The 19054-nt window shown below is 34.7% G+C and overlaps 1 protein-coding gene across 1 annotated transcript; it reads right to left on the bottom strand.

Annotated features, from left to right (window-relative positions):
• Positions 1-8187: 8187 nt before the first annotated feature.
• Positions 8188-9301, bottom strand: LOC111369161. Its single transcript, XM_022990640.1, has 4 exons — positions 8935-9301; positions 8741-8874; positions 8558-8683; positions 8188-8502 (listed from the first exon to the last, which is right to left on the bottom strand). The coding sequence occupies exons 1-4, from the start codon at positions 9299-9301 to the stop codon at positions 8188-8190; spliced, it is 942 nt and encodes a 313-aa protein (XP_022846408.1).
• Between the last annotated feature and the right edge of the window lie 9753 nt (positions 9302-19054).

The raw sequence follows: 19054 nt of genomic DNA, 5'->3' as shown, positions 1-19054 counted from the left end.
ACTCATTATTATTGACATATTCTTTGAAAATCACTATTGTTCCTTTTTATAAATTATTTATAAAATGTCCAAACGGATGCTCAATGTGTTGTTTTACAATGGGCACAGGTTACACACTGCGACTTCTAAATGTTTTATGGTTAAAGATGGCAATTTAAATAAAAAAAACTAGAACTCCACGATATTCCACTGCTCTGTCATGGGCCTGAGGCGGGATCACCACCCCCCTGCCCCATCCAAGTGTTTAGTTATTTTTTGAAAAATTTTTTTTATTTAGAATCACGTTAATTCAATTTTTTTATGTTAACACATTATACAAGCCCATTGGAACAATTCTTAAATTACCCTAGAATTTAATGGTAAAAAATATATAAAAATATATAAGTGGGACAAGGATTGCCTCGTGCGTTATAATGTTTGGGCTTCTTCTTTGAATTGAAGCTTTACCTAGATTTTGAAAGTTGTAACTATGTTATTGATAGTGATTTTCTTTTTGTTGGGTTGCGCCTATACAGAGACGATTTGGAGGTTGCGCGAGTTGAGCGACCGCACATGATCTCAAAATGAGCAAAGCTTCTCACTTATTTAACCGAGCATCTTTGGCCGTAGGATATTTGACTGATTATCCTACGGCTTGAGTATGAAGATGCCTATGACTACTGCTTGTTTGAAAGATTTGTAACAAAAAAAAAAAAAAATTGTTATAGTTGTATATTTATTTATAATTAAATATTTAAAATATAGATTAATTTTAAACTATAAAATCTTTATTATTATGCATAAGATATTAAAATGAAGAATAATGTGACTAAGTATAATTTCCTTGAATATAATATTATTAAACAGTATTCCTACCTTAAATAATGTGAGGAAAAGGGAAAAAGTCGAAAAGAGATCAAGTCGGTCAAAGAATTAAGAGAAGAAAGAAAAACTGAGCAACCGCCTTTTTCAATTGCCTCAAAGATAATTGAGGAAGAGAAGAAAGAAACCAATCATCTTTTTGGAAAAGTCATCTTTTTCTCTGATCATTTTTTTATCTGGCTTCAAAAAATTCTCTATTTTCCTTAAGCGATAATTGACGATTCATATTTTTCATTATACTCTCGTCGAAAATCTGAATTACATGTTATCTTTTCTTTATTATCTTTTCGTCAATCTCATTCCATGATTTTACTTATTTGAATTTACTTTGCAAGAACTTGTTAAAATTTTAATTCACTTCGCTTGAATGTGGAGACTGAGGATTGAAAAAGCACGACATAATTTTCCTCCGAAAAAGTTGAACACTTAAAAAATATTGAGCAATACTTTCTAGAAAAATTTGATTTCAAACGTTTAATTAGGAGTTTGCTTTTAAAAATGCAAGAAAAAATATTTTTACATGATTTGTTGCATTTCAAATTTTACACTTGATATATAATTTTTTTCAAGGTTTGATTTTATGGAATTGCACGAATAAGTTAGTGGCTTGGATGGTTCTTTATTGATGACATATGAATTTTGATGAAGTTCGAGAATGCTCTTGAGTTTTATTTATGTGTTTTTTTGTTCGTGTATGTGAAAAAAAAAATTAAATATCATATTTTTACAATGAAATAATATTATTGAAATATATATATTTTTAATATGTGTTCTAATTACTTGAAGAGGCACTCTTTTAAAATCTTGCACATTGCACCCAAAATCTCAGCGCCAACTCTGCTTATATAGTATATTTTGTATGATAGAATAATAATTTATAAAAAAATTGCGATTTTATTTATTTATTTATTATATTATTTATTATTGAACATGTAAATTAAAGTGTACATGATTACTTGTGATGATATAAGTTGGGTTTTGCGTTGAGAAATACAGTATAACACAATTTAAATGTTGATCATAAATAATTTGTTCATAACCAATATATAAGAGTTGACACCTTGTACTTGAAGGTTGTAGTGTTGATCGATTTACCATTCAGATTTGTGATTTGTTCTTATCACATAAATAGTTAAAGGTGATACTAGTACGCTTGGAGTGTATTGAACGCACCATGTGTCGAGTTTAACTCCATAGATGATCGTGCGGAGAATTAAATTTCACTTGACCGCTGTGTATTTCATTATAATCCCTTGATAGGGTTAGGTATATCTTTTCGTGATTTATTAGTTATTTAATTCATCAATGAGTGAAATCAATTTGATTGGTCAAGTATCTTAATGAGTTAAGAACTTGAGAATGAGCGAAATAAAAAACATAAACTCATGTCGAGAATCATCACCCAAAAAATAGATAAAGTGACTACTTAAATATCTTCTATTGACGATTAAAATCTGAGCTTAGTATTTACCGACAGTTAAATTTCGACATCTTTGATTAGTTCACAGGATCGTTGAAGAAAACGATACTTAATTTAATGAAAATAATTAAAAGGACAAACGGTCATTTATGCTCGCACCTAATTATCTGATCTCGGATGGGAATAAAATGCATATACGACAAGTTAGAGAAAAGTATTACTGATTTATTGACTTCTGTGATCTTATATATTCCAAGAGTTTAGTCTTTTACCTTTAGTTAAAAAAACAAAGACTAATAATTAGATTGTGTGGTTTAGAGTCAACTAGATATGATCTAATTATCGAAACTTGGATAATATTTGTCCGATCAGGTCCCTATGGTAACTCTATAAAGTATTAAAATTTAATTACGATAATTATAATAGTTTTGGGTTTAATTATAATTACAATAAAGTTTTGTACTTTGTTGTGATTACTGTTAAAGGTAAACTTAATTATAATTGTAATTGAAGTTCTAGAATTATACATGTAATTAAAATGTGAACTAATTGAATTTGGACTTTAATTGAAAAACTTACTTAAATTTTAATTAGAACTCTTAATTAAATGTGGAATTATTATTGTACAATAATTGGAACTATTCTATCTCTATCAATAGAAATTGGATGGAACCTAAAATTCATATAACAATCATAATACAAAATTTGATTATGTTTAAATTTGGAGACAGAGATAGAGAAATTTTTTTCCTTACTTTTATTAGTTGTTTAGTTCAATAATTAGTTTCTTAATTTAATTAAAAGAATATGCACATCCAATGATGTGGTCTTGACTTTGAAAAATATCATAGAAAACTTGAATGTTTGAAGCATCAAGTTCTTGAAATTAAAAAGATGAAAGTTCGTGATCCAAAAAACTGAAAAATCCATGTTTTAGAATTTATTCAAGAATTGACCATCGAATTTAACTACAAATTCGAATAATTTATTCTTGATATAACAAACACTTGAACATCTTAACGATCTTATTTATTGAATTGAATATTTTTTTTAATTTATAGATAATTTTGCTTCGGCATTCCAACACTTTTCACGTTTACTGATGAGTCCATAATGCACAACAATGGTACGTCATACGATCCATGCAGCAATAACATCACTCGTTTTGAGAGAGATCTGGAAATATTTTGTAGTTAGAAATAACTCATCAATGTGGAAACTTTTCATCTGTTAGGAACTTACATATTCAAAGTAATTTATATTATTATGCCTTTGCCTACGTGTCAGAGAACATAGCTATCAATTAAGTAAAATGTCAAATATGTACCCATTCTTTGAGCCAATACGACAATCTACCATTGCCTCGACCGCCTCCTATTTCGAGACGTTAAGAGTGTAGCCCAACACCTCAATGAGAACAACCTACGAGGATTAGCTCCAAGTAAACCTACCACTTCTCCTATCCAAGGTGATCGGTAAGACCCAATCCCTTGCCACATTGGATTGGTCTCTAGACTCCAAGGCAGTTAGGGCTTGATGCCTGATGTCTTACGACAACTAAGATGGAATGTTTTGATACTTGACTTGTGAAATATTGAGTTAATGTCACATGTCAAGCATCCAAGAGACTTTCGATTCATTCCTTTGTCCATGAATACCCACATCTACTCTAGAATAATGAACCCCAAATCCAACTTTTCTTCTATGTTCGTATCGCTTTGCCACCCAAAATATATTTTATGTACATTTCATTGACTTGAACTTCAGAGCCCGTATGATCACGAACTCTCTTGCCTTTATTTTGGAGGGGCTTCAATCTTCTCCCTTTAATGCTAGTGATGAGTTTGTTTCACTCATGATTTTAGTACAATTTTAGCTTGATTAAATGCTAGATTTTATGAGTATAGAACGTTTTTGACGTGTTTGTTAGTGTTGTTTTGAAAATTAGGAAAAGCGATGTTAAAAGAAGTATTAAAGTGGACGAAGAGGCCAATAACACGGAATTGGGGCAGAAAGACGGCTTTTAGGCGCTGCACTCATAGCGCCTAGGCGTTACGAAACTAAAAGAAGATGAAATTTGGACCTGAGAGGTAGCGCCTAGGCGCCAAAACCATAGCGCCCAGGCGCCACACTCATAGTGCCTAGGCACTACCATCAGCGCCTAGACGCTGAAGACATAGCGCCCAGGCGCTGTCCTGTAGCGCCCAGGAGCGCTGTCCTGTAGCGCCTAGGCGCTGCGATTGACAATCTAGGGATTTCCTTCCTCTTCCAGTGAATGCTTCCAATCTTCAATTTTTGGTGTTAATCTTCTTGAATTTCTCCTTTGAATCTCTCTTCTTGTTGTTTTCTCTCTAATATGTCAAGAACCCCTCAAAAGTATGAGAAAATATATATTTATAGGTGCCCCTCCGTTTTATGTAGAAGTAGGATTTTTATGGATTTAAAAATGACCCAAAAAAATGCGCCCTAGATTGTCAATCGCAACGCCTAGACGCTACAGGACATCGCTTAAGCGCTGGCTATAGCGCCTGGGCGCTATGTCTTCAGCGCCTAGGCACTATGGTTGTGGCGCTTGGGCACTATGGTAAACTTAAGGGGTTGGGGAATCTCGTATGTGAGGAGGGAGGGGGGTTGAGGTTATACGAAATAGAAATAAAGTGAAAAAAAATAAAAATAAAAATTGGGGGGGAAGGGTTAAGTTCGCAGCGCTAGAAATAAAGTGAAAAAAAAAAAAAAAATTGGGGGGGCAGGGTTAAGTTCGCAGCGCCTGGGCGTCGTATTTCTGCCTAACCCCGCAGACGCAGCGCTTGGGCCAGGTGCTGCGTTTCTGCCGAAACAGGCAGTTTTGCAGCGCCTAGGCGCTGAGTTTCTGCCTCTTTTTGTAATTTTTTTTTTTTACCTCACCCTTTTCACACTCATTCATTTTCATTGTAGAACTCAAATTCCGGAATATGTAACCTTTATGGATTCTCCTACAAAAACAAACAAAAGAAAGTGTTACTACAATAGCATAGATTATTAAAGGAAGAAAACAAAATCAAAGCATAAACCAATAATCAAAGAAATGGTAGAGCTTGGGTTGCCTCCCAAGAAGCGCTTTTTTTAAGTCATTAGCTGGACGTAGTGCCGCAGTTATTAGGGGACAGCTAGATCAAGACTCTCTTTAGCGGTGGGGAAATCTTCCACATAATGCTTGATGCGTTGACCATTTACTATGAAATTTCCTTTAGTTGGATGGTGTAATTCAACTGTCCCGTAGGGAAACACCTGAGAAACCGTAAAAGGACCGGACCATCGAGACTTCAATTTTCCTGGAAAAAGCTCAAACCGGGAATTGTATAATAGCACTTGATCCCCCACTCGAAAAATTTGTTGCTTGATGTTCTTGTCGTGCCACTGCTTTGTCCTTTCCTTATAAATGGATGTATTCTCATATGCCTCTCTTCTGAATTCCTCCAACTCATGTAGCTGTAGTACTCTTGTTTCTCCAGCCTTTTCGAGGTCCATGTTTAACTGCTTCAATGCCCAATACGCTCTGTGCTCAAATTTCACTGGTAGGTGACATGCTTTTCCAAAGACTAGTCGGTATGGAGACATTCCTATAGGTGTCTTGTAAGCTGTATGATATGCCCATAAAGCATCGTCCAATTTTTTTGACCAATCCTTGCGAGATGCATTCACAGTGACCTCCAAAATTCTTTTCAATTGCCTGTTTGATGTTTCCACCTGTCCACTTGTTTGAGGGTGATAAGGAGTGGCAATTCGATGTTGTACTCCGTACTTATGCAAAACTGCCTGGAACAACCGATTGCGGAAGTGCGTTCCACCATCACTTATAATGGCCCTAGGTGATCCATAGTGGTTAAATATGTGTTTCTTTATGAAGTCCACCACCACCCTTACGTCATTTGTAGGCAATGCTTTAGATTCTACCTATTTTGAAACATAGTCCACCGCAACTAGGATGTACCGATTGTTGTAAGATGACGGAAACGGACCCATAAAATCAACCCCCCAGACATCAAATATTTTCACTTCCAAAATGTTGTTAAGTGGCATCTCGTGACGCGCTGATATGTTACCTGTTCTTTGACACTTATCACATGACCTACAAAAATTGTGGCAGTCCTTGAACAATGTAGGCCAAAAGAAACCACATTAGAGCACCTTTGTTGCTATTTTAGTGGGGCCAAAGTGCCCTTCATAAGCCGAAGCATGTACTCATGAAATGATCGGTTTCATTTTATCCTCAGGCACACATCTCCTAATGATCTGGTCCGTCCCTCTCCTATATAAATTTGAATCATCCCAGTAGTAGAATTTCACTTCATGACTGAGCTTCTTCTTTTGTTGATAGGTGAGATCCGGATCCATATAACCACTGGCTAAGTAATTAACAATGTCTGCATATCACAAAGCTTTTTCTACCTGTAGTAACTGTTTATCTGTGAAGACCTCATTGATATTCATATTATCTGAATCCTGCTATTGCTCTATCCTTGACAAGTGATCCACTACCTGATTTTCTGTTCCTTTTTTATCACGAATCTCGATGTCAAATTCTTGTAGTAACAGCACCTAGCAAATTAGCCTTGGTTTCGCATCCTTCTTCTCAAACAAATACTTCAGAGCTACATGGTCTGTATAAACTATCACCTTGGACCCAATCAAATAAGAACAGAATTTGTCAAAAGTAAAAACAACTGCAAGCAATTCCTTTTCAGTTGTTGCATAGTTGATCTGAGCATCATTCAATGTTTTGCTAGCATAGTAGACAACATGAAATATTTTTCCGTTGCGTTGTCCAAGCACTGCCCCCATTGTAATTTCATTGGCGTCACACATGAGCTCAAAAGGCAATTTCCAATCTGGAGCCACTATCACAGGTGTCGATATCAATTTTTCTTTCAAAGTGTTGAAGGTTTTCAAACACTCATCAGAAAATTAAAAGGGTATATCTTTCTCCAACAGATTGCACAACGATTTTGTAATTTTTTCAAAGTCTTGAATGAATCTTCTATAAAACCCTGCATGTCCCAGAAAACTCCTGATCGCCTTTACTGAATTAGGTGGCTGCAATTTCTCAATCACCTGTATTTTGGCTTTGTCCACTTCAATCCCCTGTGCAAAAATTCTATGTCCCAGTACTATTTCTTCTTTTACCATGAAATGACATTTTTCCCAATTAAGCACAAGGTTCTTCTCCTTACATCTTTGCAATACAAGAGCCAATCGCTCCAAGCAATCGTCAAAGGAATCTCCAAACATAGAAAAATCATCCATAAAAACCTTAATGTACTTTTCTACCATGTCAGAAAAGATAGCCATCATACATCGTTGAAAGGTTACCGGTGTATTGCATAAACCAAAATGCATTCTTCTAAATGCAAACGTTCCATAAGGGCATGTGAAGGTTGTCTTCTCTTGGTCTTCTGGAGCAATTACTATCTGATTGTACCCTGAATATCCGTCCAGAAAGCAATAATGAGAATGTCCTACCAACCTTTCCAACATCTGATCAATGAATGACAATGAAAAATGGTCTTTTTTGGTTGCATTATTTAGCTTTCTATAATCTATGCATACTCTCCACCCTGTTACTAACCGTGTTGGTATCAGCTAATTGTTCTCGTTCTTCTCCACTGTGATTCCACCCTTTTTAGGTACAACATGTACAGGACTCACCCACGAACTATCAGATATGGGATAAATTATTCCTGCATCCAATAATTTCAGCACTTCTTTTCGCACGACTTCTTTCAAGGTTGGATTCAATCGGCGTTGTCCTTCCACTGATGCCCTTGACCCATCCTCCATTAGAATCTTGTGCATGCAAAGAGTTGGACCGATCCCTCTTATGTCAGCTATTGTCCATCCAATTGCCATTTTGTGTTGCCTGAGTACCTTCAACAATTTATTCTCCTCTTCCTTGTCATATCATTTGCAATGATTACTGGCAGTGTTGACGATTCTCCCAAAGATGCATAACGAAGATGGAAAGGTAAGGGCTTAAGTTCAAGAGTGGGTGCCTTTTCCATTGAGGGTATCGGGGGAGGAGGGTTGTCTCCTAGAGATTCATACTGCCAATGCCATCTTCCTATGGGTTGCTCGGCTAAGTTGACAATACATTCAGCTTTTCCTGCACTTGTTGCTTCCAATTGTGCAAATTCTGTCTCACAAAGATTTGTGTGATGCTCTATCAAATGTATTCGCCACAAGCTCTTCAAGAACATCAACTTGGCAGCAAGTGTCGGAAGTCAATGGGTGTTTCATTGCCTTGAACACGTTGAATATGACTTGCTCATTGTCCACTCGAAGAATCATTTTTCCATCATACACATCAATCAATGCTCTCCCAGTAGCCAAGAATGGTCTTCCCAAGATCAGAGGAATATTTGAGTCCTCTTCCATGTCCAAAATAATGAAATCAGCCGGAAAAATAAATTTGTCAACTTTAACCAGCACATCTTCAATAATTCCCTTTGGTCGTTTGATCGATCTGTCGGCTAGTTGCAAAGAGATTATTGTAGGTTTTGTTTCTCCTAATCTAAGAGACCTGTAAATGGAGAGAGGCGTCAAATTAACACTGGCACCTAAATCACATAAAGAATGTTCAAAGAAATTAGAACCAATTGTGCAAGGTATGGTGAAACTCCCTGGGTCTTTTAGTTTAGGAGGTAGCTTTCTCAATAGTATTGTGCAATCCTCGTTCAAGCATACTGTCTCATGTTCTTCCAGCTTCCTTTTGTTAGATAGGATCTCGTTCAAGAATTTTGCATAGCTGGACATTTGGGCAATTGCGTCTGCAAAAGGAATATTGATGTGCAGTTTCTTGAAAATCTTCACAAACTTGGCAAACTGATTATCCAACTTCTTTCTTTGTAACCTTTGAGGGAAGGGAATTGGTGGCACATAAGCTTTCACGGGGCTGGGTGCTCTCACTACAGGTGTTTCTTTCCTTTCGTTTTCCTTGTCAGTTGGTTGTTCAAACTCTTCTTCTTTCCTAGCCTCTTCACCCATTATTTCCTTTTCTTTTCGCTTAGGTCTCTTCACGTGTATTTCTGAAAGTTGCACCCACTCCTAGTAGTAATAGCTTGCACTTGCTCTTTTGGATTGACCATTGTGTTACCTGGCAATGTCCCTTGTGGGCGTTCTGCAAGCTGTTGAGCTATCTGATCAATTTGTGTTTCCAACTTCTTGATTGATGCTTGTTAATTCTGAAAGTTAGTGTCAATCTACTAAAACACCTTGTCAGCCTTCTGCATGTACTGGTTGAACATCTCCCCCAAACTTGGTTTTTTCTCCTGTTGGGCATTATTTGAACTGTTCCCTTGTTGATTATCCGACTATCTGAAGTTTGGGTGTTGTCTCCATCCTGGGTTGTACATTTGAGCAAATGGATTAAAATTTCGAGACCCATTTTGAATGAAATTTACTTGATCGTCGGGATAGCCTATAGATGTGCAGTTTTCTGTCAGATGATTAGCCCCACAGTTCTCGCATGATGGACTAGCTGTCGCTGCATGTGCTCCTTTCATTTGTGATTTCACCGATTACTCCACTTGTTTTGTTAATGCTACTATTTGGGCGTTGGTAACTGCTGTGCTGTCTAACTCATACATTCCTCATGTCTTCGGTGGCGCCACTCTTTCCAATGAGAACATTGAATGTGTAGTGGCAATCAACTCAAACAGTTCCATAGTTTGCTGCACAAATTTTCCTATAATTGTCCTCCAGCTAAGGCATCGACTTGGGATTTTGACAGTGGTATGAGTCCAATGTAGAAGTACTGCACTTGATTACCTATAGTAATTCCATGGTTTGGGCATTTTCTCATCAACTCACTAAACCTATTCCATGCTTCGTGATAGCGTTCTCCCTCTTTCTGTTGAAAAGTTTGAATTTCTAATATGATTTTAGCTACCCTCGTCGGTGGGAAAAATTTATGACAGAACTTCCTGATTAGTTCTTCCCATGTAATAATGCTAGCGTGAGGCTCAGCATCTAACCACTCCAATGCAGTATCTCTCAATGTAAATGGGAATAGTCGTAGTTTAATAGCATCTTCATTGACTCCCGGAACATGAAAGTTCTAACAGTTTCTGAGAAATCTAGAGATATGCGTGTTTGGATTCTCTTGAGGTAGCCCGTAGAATTGTAGGGTGTTGCTCATCAAGTTAATCCAATCTGGCCTGATTTGAAAGTTATTCACCCCAAAATCTGGATACACAATACTAGAGCGCATGGGTGCTGCTATAGGTGTCAGGAACATTGATACTGGCAAATCACCTTCATTTATTTCCCCTCGCTCATGCTGCTGTTCCGGTGGTGCCACTCTTGCGGCCATTTGTCCAATCGGCTGAATAGGGATATGGATTTGTTGATTATTAGCCATTTGATGTTGCTATTTTTGTTTGTGTTCCTTGCGTCTTCGTCTGAATGTACGTTCTATCTCCGAATCAAACGGCTCAAGATTGTCGCCTTGGGCACGGAGCATACAACGAACACAATTTTCTTTAAATAAAAGAAAAATAAACAAATCAAATAACAATCAAAATAAAAAAATAAATTAAGACTAAAAGAAAATAGTCCCTGACAACGGAGCCAAAAAGTTGTTGTAAAATTTTGTTTCGCAAGTGTACGACCCGTAACAAGTAATAGTGGACTTAAGAGTCCGGTCAGCGATCCCACAAGGACTATTTTCTAGCACTTAATTCAATTTTTCTTTAACTACTATTTGACGAATACAAATCAAAGGTCATAAAATCTGGGTTTTAAGCTAAATTCTAGAAAATAAATTAATGTTCACACGATTGGTTGGAGAATCAAATAATGAATGGATGTTAGGGGGAATAATGTAACCAATTGGGATCTTTTACATTTTCTTATTAAGATTTTCAGTTTTTAATTCTTCCATGTGTTGATTTTGCTGTGAGTTGAATGCATTAAGTTATCCGATCAATAATTTGATGATTTTTGTAAATTCTTTACAAATAGAGATATGAGTTTAGGATTTAGATCATGTCGTAAAATCCAATACATTGATATAACGAGTAGAGATACATATACCATTTATTGCGGTCATAATTGAATTCCTAAAATATAGAACTCGTTTAACTAAGTTGAATTTGCATAGAGATATAAAATTTAATTACTTGAATAAGCTCAATGACAACTCGAGAAGGGTAAATTGAATACAATAGGAGAATTCGACCGAGCGGTACATTAGAATTGAGTTTTAATTTGAGATGTAAAAGTGATCAATTGGTGAAGTTATTCTACCCTAACATCCATTCATTATTTGATTCTCCAACAAATCGTGTGAATATTCATTTATTTTCTAGAATTTAGATTAAAACCCAGATTTTATAACCTTTGATTTGTATTCGTCAAATAGTAGTTAAAAAAAGATTGAATTAAGTGCTAGAAAATAGTCCTTGTGGGATCGATAACCAAACTCTTAGGTCCACTATTATTTGTTACGAGTCGTACACTTGCGAAACAAAATTTTACAACAGCTAGCTTTCCTAGCATTTAGGTAATTTATACAGGAAGCAAAATACAGATGGGATTTGTTGGCAAGTCGGGTCTCATCTAAATTTGGAGATCACCATGTACCATTAAAGTTTCAATAGCTTCAAAGTCAACTTTTTCATGTTTTATAAAAACATTTTGTCATGTATTTTCAATTGATTTGAACTTTTTTCCATTTCATTTATAACAAAATAATATTTTAAGTCGAAAACTATTTTGTTAAAGACTTATTTTGACCCGATAAACAAAATTACACATTTAAAAGTCCAAACTTGTCTTCACTTATGGTCAGCCCATTATTGTGCAGAAGCCTATCCTCAAATTATAAAGAACCAGATTTTTGAAGGTACAATTTCAAAAATTAGATTTAAAATTTTTTTGTTCAAAAATTAGATGATAATTCAATTTTTAATATTAATAATATTATTATTAAATTAAACTAATGTACTACCTCCACTTTATCCACCCTACAAACCTTAATTCATTTTGAAAAGTATCCATCTCCCCGCTACTTCATTCCATGCACTCTAGCACCTCACGGCGAACCCACTCTGGCCCTTCCTCATAATGAACCCACTTCGACGCTTCTCATGGCACTCGCTTCAGCAACTCATCACAGCTTTCCTTAGTGCGCTGCAACGTATCACCGCCACGCACGGTGCAAATCCATTATTTTTTCTCATTTGTTTAATTTTTGAGTGTTGTGGTGATTGATGGTTCGATGGTAGTACTGTGATGCGGTAGGGGTGTGTTATGTGCTAATGGTAATGGTGTGTTACTTTTGCGATCGCGATGATGGTAGAGGTGTGCAATGCGGTGGTGGTGTGAAGTGGTGTTGTGTGGGTTGGGTTGGGTTAGGTGCATAGTGACGTGTAGTGGGTGCTAGGTATAGTGGTGCATGTGGTGCAATGGTTGGGTGTAGTGCTGTGTGCTATATGCAGTGGTGTTGGCGGCGTGGTGGTGGCTTCAACAGTGTACAGTGATATAGAATTGTTACCTAATATATTTAATTGATAAAATATAGTCTTAATTAATTATTTTATAAATAAAATTAATTAGTATCTGATTTTTGAAATTGTTACTGATCATAAGTAGTGCTCTCAATGACGTCCATGTGGAATCCTCATATTCATATACGTGGCATTGGATCGAGGGGTAAAGGAGGAGTTATGGAAGATATAATGGCTGAAGTTGTTATATTGAACGTCGAGGTCATTTTATTGGTGTTCTCCTAAGTGGTTCTAGTCTTTGATTATCCAAAGTGGGCTATTTCTTTTTGTCGAAACCTTTAGTGTCCAAGGTCCTTGACGCCAAGAGGAGGGTTTGATAAGCGTATATTAGGAATTGATTGATGTGATGTTCTTATTAAATAGATGTCATGAATGTTAGCCTAGAGATATGGGGTGGCTGACTCCTTATCAAATGTCTGTCAATGTAATTAATGTGAGGTAGGGTTGATGTGACACCAAGGTCTAGCGGATTAGGCTACATGGATCGGATCCAACGGTGATCACGTTGGCTTGGTCACTATAAATAGTTGTTCTTGTAACTTTTTGAGGGATGAATCTTTGAATATATAAAAAAGAGAGCATTGCATATTTCTCCACGTAAGAAAAATCATTCACTACTTTACATCTTCTTCTTCCACAAGTGTGTATTGGGCTTATTTACTTGAGGATGTTTGATCAACAATTAAGTGTGTGTTTAAGTTGTAATCAATACACCGAAGAAAACATCCACGTGTACATTGTTTTGAACGACACGTATTGACCCATTTTTGAGGTCAACATAAATTTTCAACCATGTTTCTTATTTTTGAAATACAAAATTTTTCCTATCGCTATTATACAGAATGTGAACAAATTCCCCAATCTAGCTAACATGACAACGCCCTTAACAACTCATGCCTACAACAATTCTAAGAAAATATTTAAAAATTTAATAAAAAGACTAAATAATATTTAGAGATAATAGTTTTTCCAGGAGTAGACCAATATAGTCGAGTGAAAGTAGTAGTAATAACTAATAATTAGTTAAATCCATGTGTGATGCTTTTAGAATTACTCAATGTGTACATTTGGTATACAATATTAAATTGTAATGTATACAGTATAATACGTTGAAGAGATTTGAACTTATTTTACATTTTTAACAATGTTTTGAAAATCGACCTGAGCATCGACTCAGAAAAGGTGAACGGTCAAAAAATTCAACCGGGATCATACCGAGATTGAATCGGATGCAATAAATAAATAAACATAAACAATAAAATACTATGAAATCAATAATTATTTAAAATTTTCATATTATTAATTCAAAGTAAATCTATGTTTGTTAATGAGATTCATTATCAAGCGTAATTTAAGTTAAATTTCAAAATTAAATAAATGAAAAGATGGAAGTGGATATTATAATTTAGTTAGTTGGGATTTTCAAAATCATATATTTGGCTTGGAAAATGGTTTTGATGGGCATTTAAACCTTTTTTTTTTTTCTTTTTGTGCTATACCACTATCCTACATTGAAATTCTTTGAAAACTATTGAAAAATGTGTATCCATAATATCACTATTCCATATTGAAAGTTTATGAAACCATTTAAGAGAGGTGCGGTGCATCTATAAAATGAGCATTCCATTCAAAATTCATCTACGGGCCTTTGATAATAATTTTAGTGTATGAGGCTCGTTAATAAAAAAAAGGTTCAAAATTTTTAAATTAAAAATTAATATAATTGGCATTGGTTCACGATTAAACCGACTAGTTCGATGGGTTGTGAGCAGTTTTGTGCTAGTTGGTTAATGGAGGCATAATCGGCCCCCAATTTTGGATTTAATTCACAGTTTTATTAGTTGAATAGGTCGAGCTAGGCTGATTTTGATAACATTGATTTTGAACAATGTCCAATAATATATACTTATCTTTTTTATAACGGTTAAAATCAAACAAATTACCTGCACTTGATCAAGAGTGCACAATTTGCATGTGGACTTGTGATCAACTTGACATTAAATTAAAATATACAATTAGCTTTTGTTTGGGTACGCTATTACACCCAAAAATAATCAATTTTTTTCAGCTGTAATGTGGGTCTCTTTTTTATTTTTTAAGCAATGTCTGGCAGTACATCTGACAGTTAATAAAATCAGATCCAAATCATTTTTTATTTATTTATTTTTATTTTTTTGGATTTTGGTCTCAATGCCTATTTTGCCCTCTACCGGTGGAGAAAGGGTTGGGTTGAAGAATTAATTTGGAGGGGCAATTCGGTAGTTTGGCCATGCTTGTGAAGGGTACAATTGACGCATTGGATAACAAGAATTCGCATCCTAGTTTCTCTACTTCAACGTCTACTCGTAGACTCTAGTCAATCAACATCAATTCTATCAAAATTTAATAGTAATTTCCAAAAAAAGCTACACCAAATGGAGGCTAAAACTTGAGTAAGCTAAACTTATTCCAGAATTTTAAATAGGCTTCATATTTGATTTTTAGTTTCAGTTTGATAAATATTTTTTTAAACTCATTTTCAACAACACATTTAAAATAACTTTCCACGTGAACCTATATCTTCTTCTTTAAAAAAAATAAAAATAAAATAGTCATACATTCTCCAAAAAAATTCACATTTCACCAAAATGAATTATTTGTTGATTATACATATATATTTACGACAAACATGGTACGTAATGATTTTATTTTTTAATATGATCATATATTTATATACAAATATTTGATGATAAACAGATGTTTACTAATAAAGAGGTAATGATTGATTGAGTTAAAACAACTAGTAAGAGACATAATAGGATTGTTGCTATGAAAAAGTCCCACTTAGGCCAAGTTGGGAGAAAACCAAGAAATGATTTCGCATGTGAAAGATATGGTTCGTATAGGTGTAGAAATACCAGCCAAAAAAAATGAAAAAGGAAGAGATGAAGATCTACTAAAACAAAAAAAGTGTGGAATTCCAGTTTGCTTTGAATGGAAGAAATGGTGATTATCGGGTACCGAAAGTGAAATGTGGGAGACATAATCATGATATTGCCCATAACTTTGAAGGACATTCATATGCTGGGAGAGTAATTAAGAAGAGACTTCAATTTTAGTAGATATGTCAAAAAATCACGTGAGACCAAAGGAAATTTTATACACATTGAAGCAAAATGATGACACAAATGTAAGCACATTGAGGCACGTCTACAATGCACGTCAGAAATTTAGGCTCAAAGAACAAGTTGAAGTACACAAATGCAACTACTGAATAGGCTTGTTGAAAATAAGTACATAGAGTGACATCGCACCTCTACGGAGACAAGTATAGTTCAAAATTTGTTCTGGGGCACATCCATATTAAATAGATTTGTTTTGGGCTTTTCCTCGCGTGATAATTATGGATTGCACATATAAGACAAATAGGTATCGCCTACAGTTGTTGGAGATAGTAGGTGTTTCCCACCATTGTTAGTGCTTTCAACATCCATAGAAGAGTACAAGCAAAATCTAAATATCTTGGAATACAATTTACAACATTTTTCACAATTAATCAATTATTTCATGAATTCATGGTTTCTTCAATATAAAGAGAAGTTTGTAGCAGTTTGGATTAATCTACATATGCACCTTGGAAACACGACAACTAACATGTAAATTGCTAATGGTATTATTAAGCTGTTCTATGTAAAGCGAGGCTCAAAAACTATTTGTTATTTTTCTTTAATCATGCATTTGACGTTGAAAGCTAAATTGTCCATTTTGTCTTTGATTATATACTGGAAGCAAGTTCCAAAATCAAACGTAATGTAAAGCTATATTGTGACAACATGTGTGAGGCAATTTGAGTATTCTATAATACTAATCGTTGGACTTGTTTTTACTTTGTTATTACCATTTCAAAGGTTTGGGAGTTGAAATTTTACATTACGTTTGAAGGTGTTGAACTTTTGAGTATTACTTTATTTATCTGAGATTGAGCAAGGCCTGAACTTTTGTATAAATTAAAGTTTATTAATTCTGTTGGATGCATTAAATGTGCCAATGTACCGTGAATTTGATTTTTTTCATGGTAGGGTTGAATCTGCATATGCAAAACTTAAGGAGCATTTAGGTTCTTCCCAAGGTAATTTTGATACATCATGGACGAGAATTCATGCATTATTGGAGCTACAACATACAGATATTAAAGCTTCATTTGAAAAGAGTTTGGGTACTGTCCAACACAATTTCAAACCTACCTTCCTTAAAGAGCTTAGGGGATTTACATCAAGAATTACAATGAATTTGATATTTCAAGAGTCCAAATGAGCTGATGACATAGGGATTGACAAGGTAGCTTGTGGATGTATTATACGGCAGACACATAATTTACCATGTGCCCATGATATTTCAGAGTACAAGTTAGAATCTGGGCCCATTCCTTTGTCAAAAGTATACACTCACTGGAAGAAACTTGATCTAGTTCCTCTTGATAAAGTTAACATATTCGAGATTATTTGTGCATCATTATTTAAGATGATTGAGAAGCATTACCGAGAAAATAATGATCGCGTGAAGGTGGAAATCCTATAAAAATTGAAAGAAATTGTTAGTCCGAGTTCTACATCATTAGTTGAGCTACAAATCTAAACTAAGACAAAGGTTAGTCCATATTCAAAGATAGATGTATCTTCTCATCGAGACCCATCGTATTTTGAGTTAGTACTATCTGGACTAGACAAATATTACAACAGTTGGATAGTTCCATTACGCCTTTTAAGTCAACCTACACTATCAAGCCAGCCACCAATTTGAAAAACAAAAGGTGTATCACTAGATCAAAGTCCATGGCTTATGTTGATTCATTTCCTATTCATTTGAGACCTTACATAATTGGTGTGAAGGATGTGGCTTCAGATGACAATTGCGATTTTCGGGCCATGGCTAATATTGTAGGAATAGGTGAAGATAATTGGTCTTTAGTCAGAAAAGACCTAATAAAAGAGCTTGAATCTCCTTTTGATGATTACTCTAGACTCTCGGAAATGATGATATGTTCCATGAGTAGATTCATTCACTTTCTCATTTTAATGGTCCTGCAAGTCATGATTATTGGATGAACATACCTTTATGGGTCATGTTATTGCTTCAAGATGTAAGGTTATTCTTATTCACTGGAGCCAACAACAATGTTTTACATTTCTTCCACGTTGGGATGAACCACTTGCAATTGTATCTAATAAGATTGTAGAAATTGGATTTGTTAATGACGGTCATTTTGCCTCAGTAAATATGTATTAAATTTTTAATTAACTAAATGATATTTCTATTTATGTTTTTCTATGTAATTGTGTGCAGGTAAATTGGCATACTAATGGACCAATGCCACCTATTGCTTATAATTGGTACAAGTACATCATCCATGTGCAGAGGGTTGGGCTACACCTTATCATGCTCGGACACAATTTTTTAGGTTCATGGTAGAAGAAGATTTAACCATATCAGAAATTATTAATTTGGATAAACCATAGGAACCATTAATAATAACACTACTATTATTGTTTGAATAGTTAAATGATTTGTTCGCTACTATTTAATTACCTGATCACATTATGACACATGGATTTGGGGCCTAATTTTGATTTGCATTGATGAATTATTTGCAAATTATATTGAATATGTGATGTTTTCTACTTGTTATTAACATTAAGGCTTTTTGCCTAATTAAAAAATAAGAAATTCTGGCATGTTAAGCATTTTTTTTTTATCTAAATATATATGATGTTTTTCTACTTGCAATTTTGGATTTAAGCATACCATGAAGATATGATTGAAGCATACCAAATCATAGTCGAAACACGATGAGTTCCTAATGTTAATCGGTGTACTTTCTCTAGAGACAGTCCTCTACCTAATTTGGATGTTAATTTATGGTGGTTTGCTTTGATGGATTGAGTTGTATGAATAAGAACGATAAAACTTCTAATCTAACATGGTTAAGCAAATAATATATGTTAATTTAATGTTCAATCAGTTCAACTTTGTTCTTATTGTGTTCATTTGGTTTAAAAGAGTTTAAGATTTTGGGGGATGTGTGGATCCATAGCGTTAGAGATGTATATAAAGTTTGATGAATGTATAAAATTCATTTGGATATCTAGTATTAAAATGAATGAATTTAATTAAAGCAAGATTAGAACATAATGGGGATACAAATAGTATTTTTTTTTTAATTTAAAATTCAGTAAAGATGAACTTAGAGTGG

The sequence above is a fragment of the Olea europaea genome, chromosome 20 (assembly GCF_002742605.1).
Source record: "Olea europaea var. sylvestris chromosome 20, O_europaea_v1, whole genome shotgun sequence".
In the NCBI taxonomy this organism is placed as follows: Eukaryota; Viridiplantae; Streptophyta; class Magnoliopsida; order Lamiales; family Oleaceae; genus Olea; species Olea europaea.
Note: the sequence above shows the minus strand (reverse complement) of the source record. Positions and strands in the feature narration are given on the sequence as shown.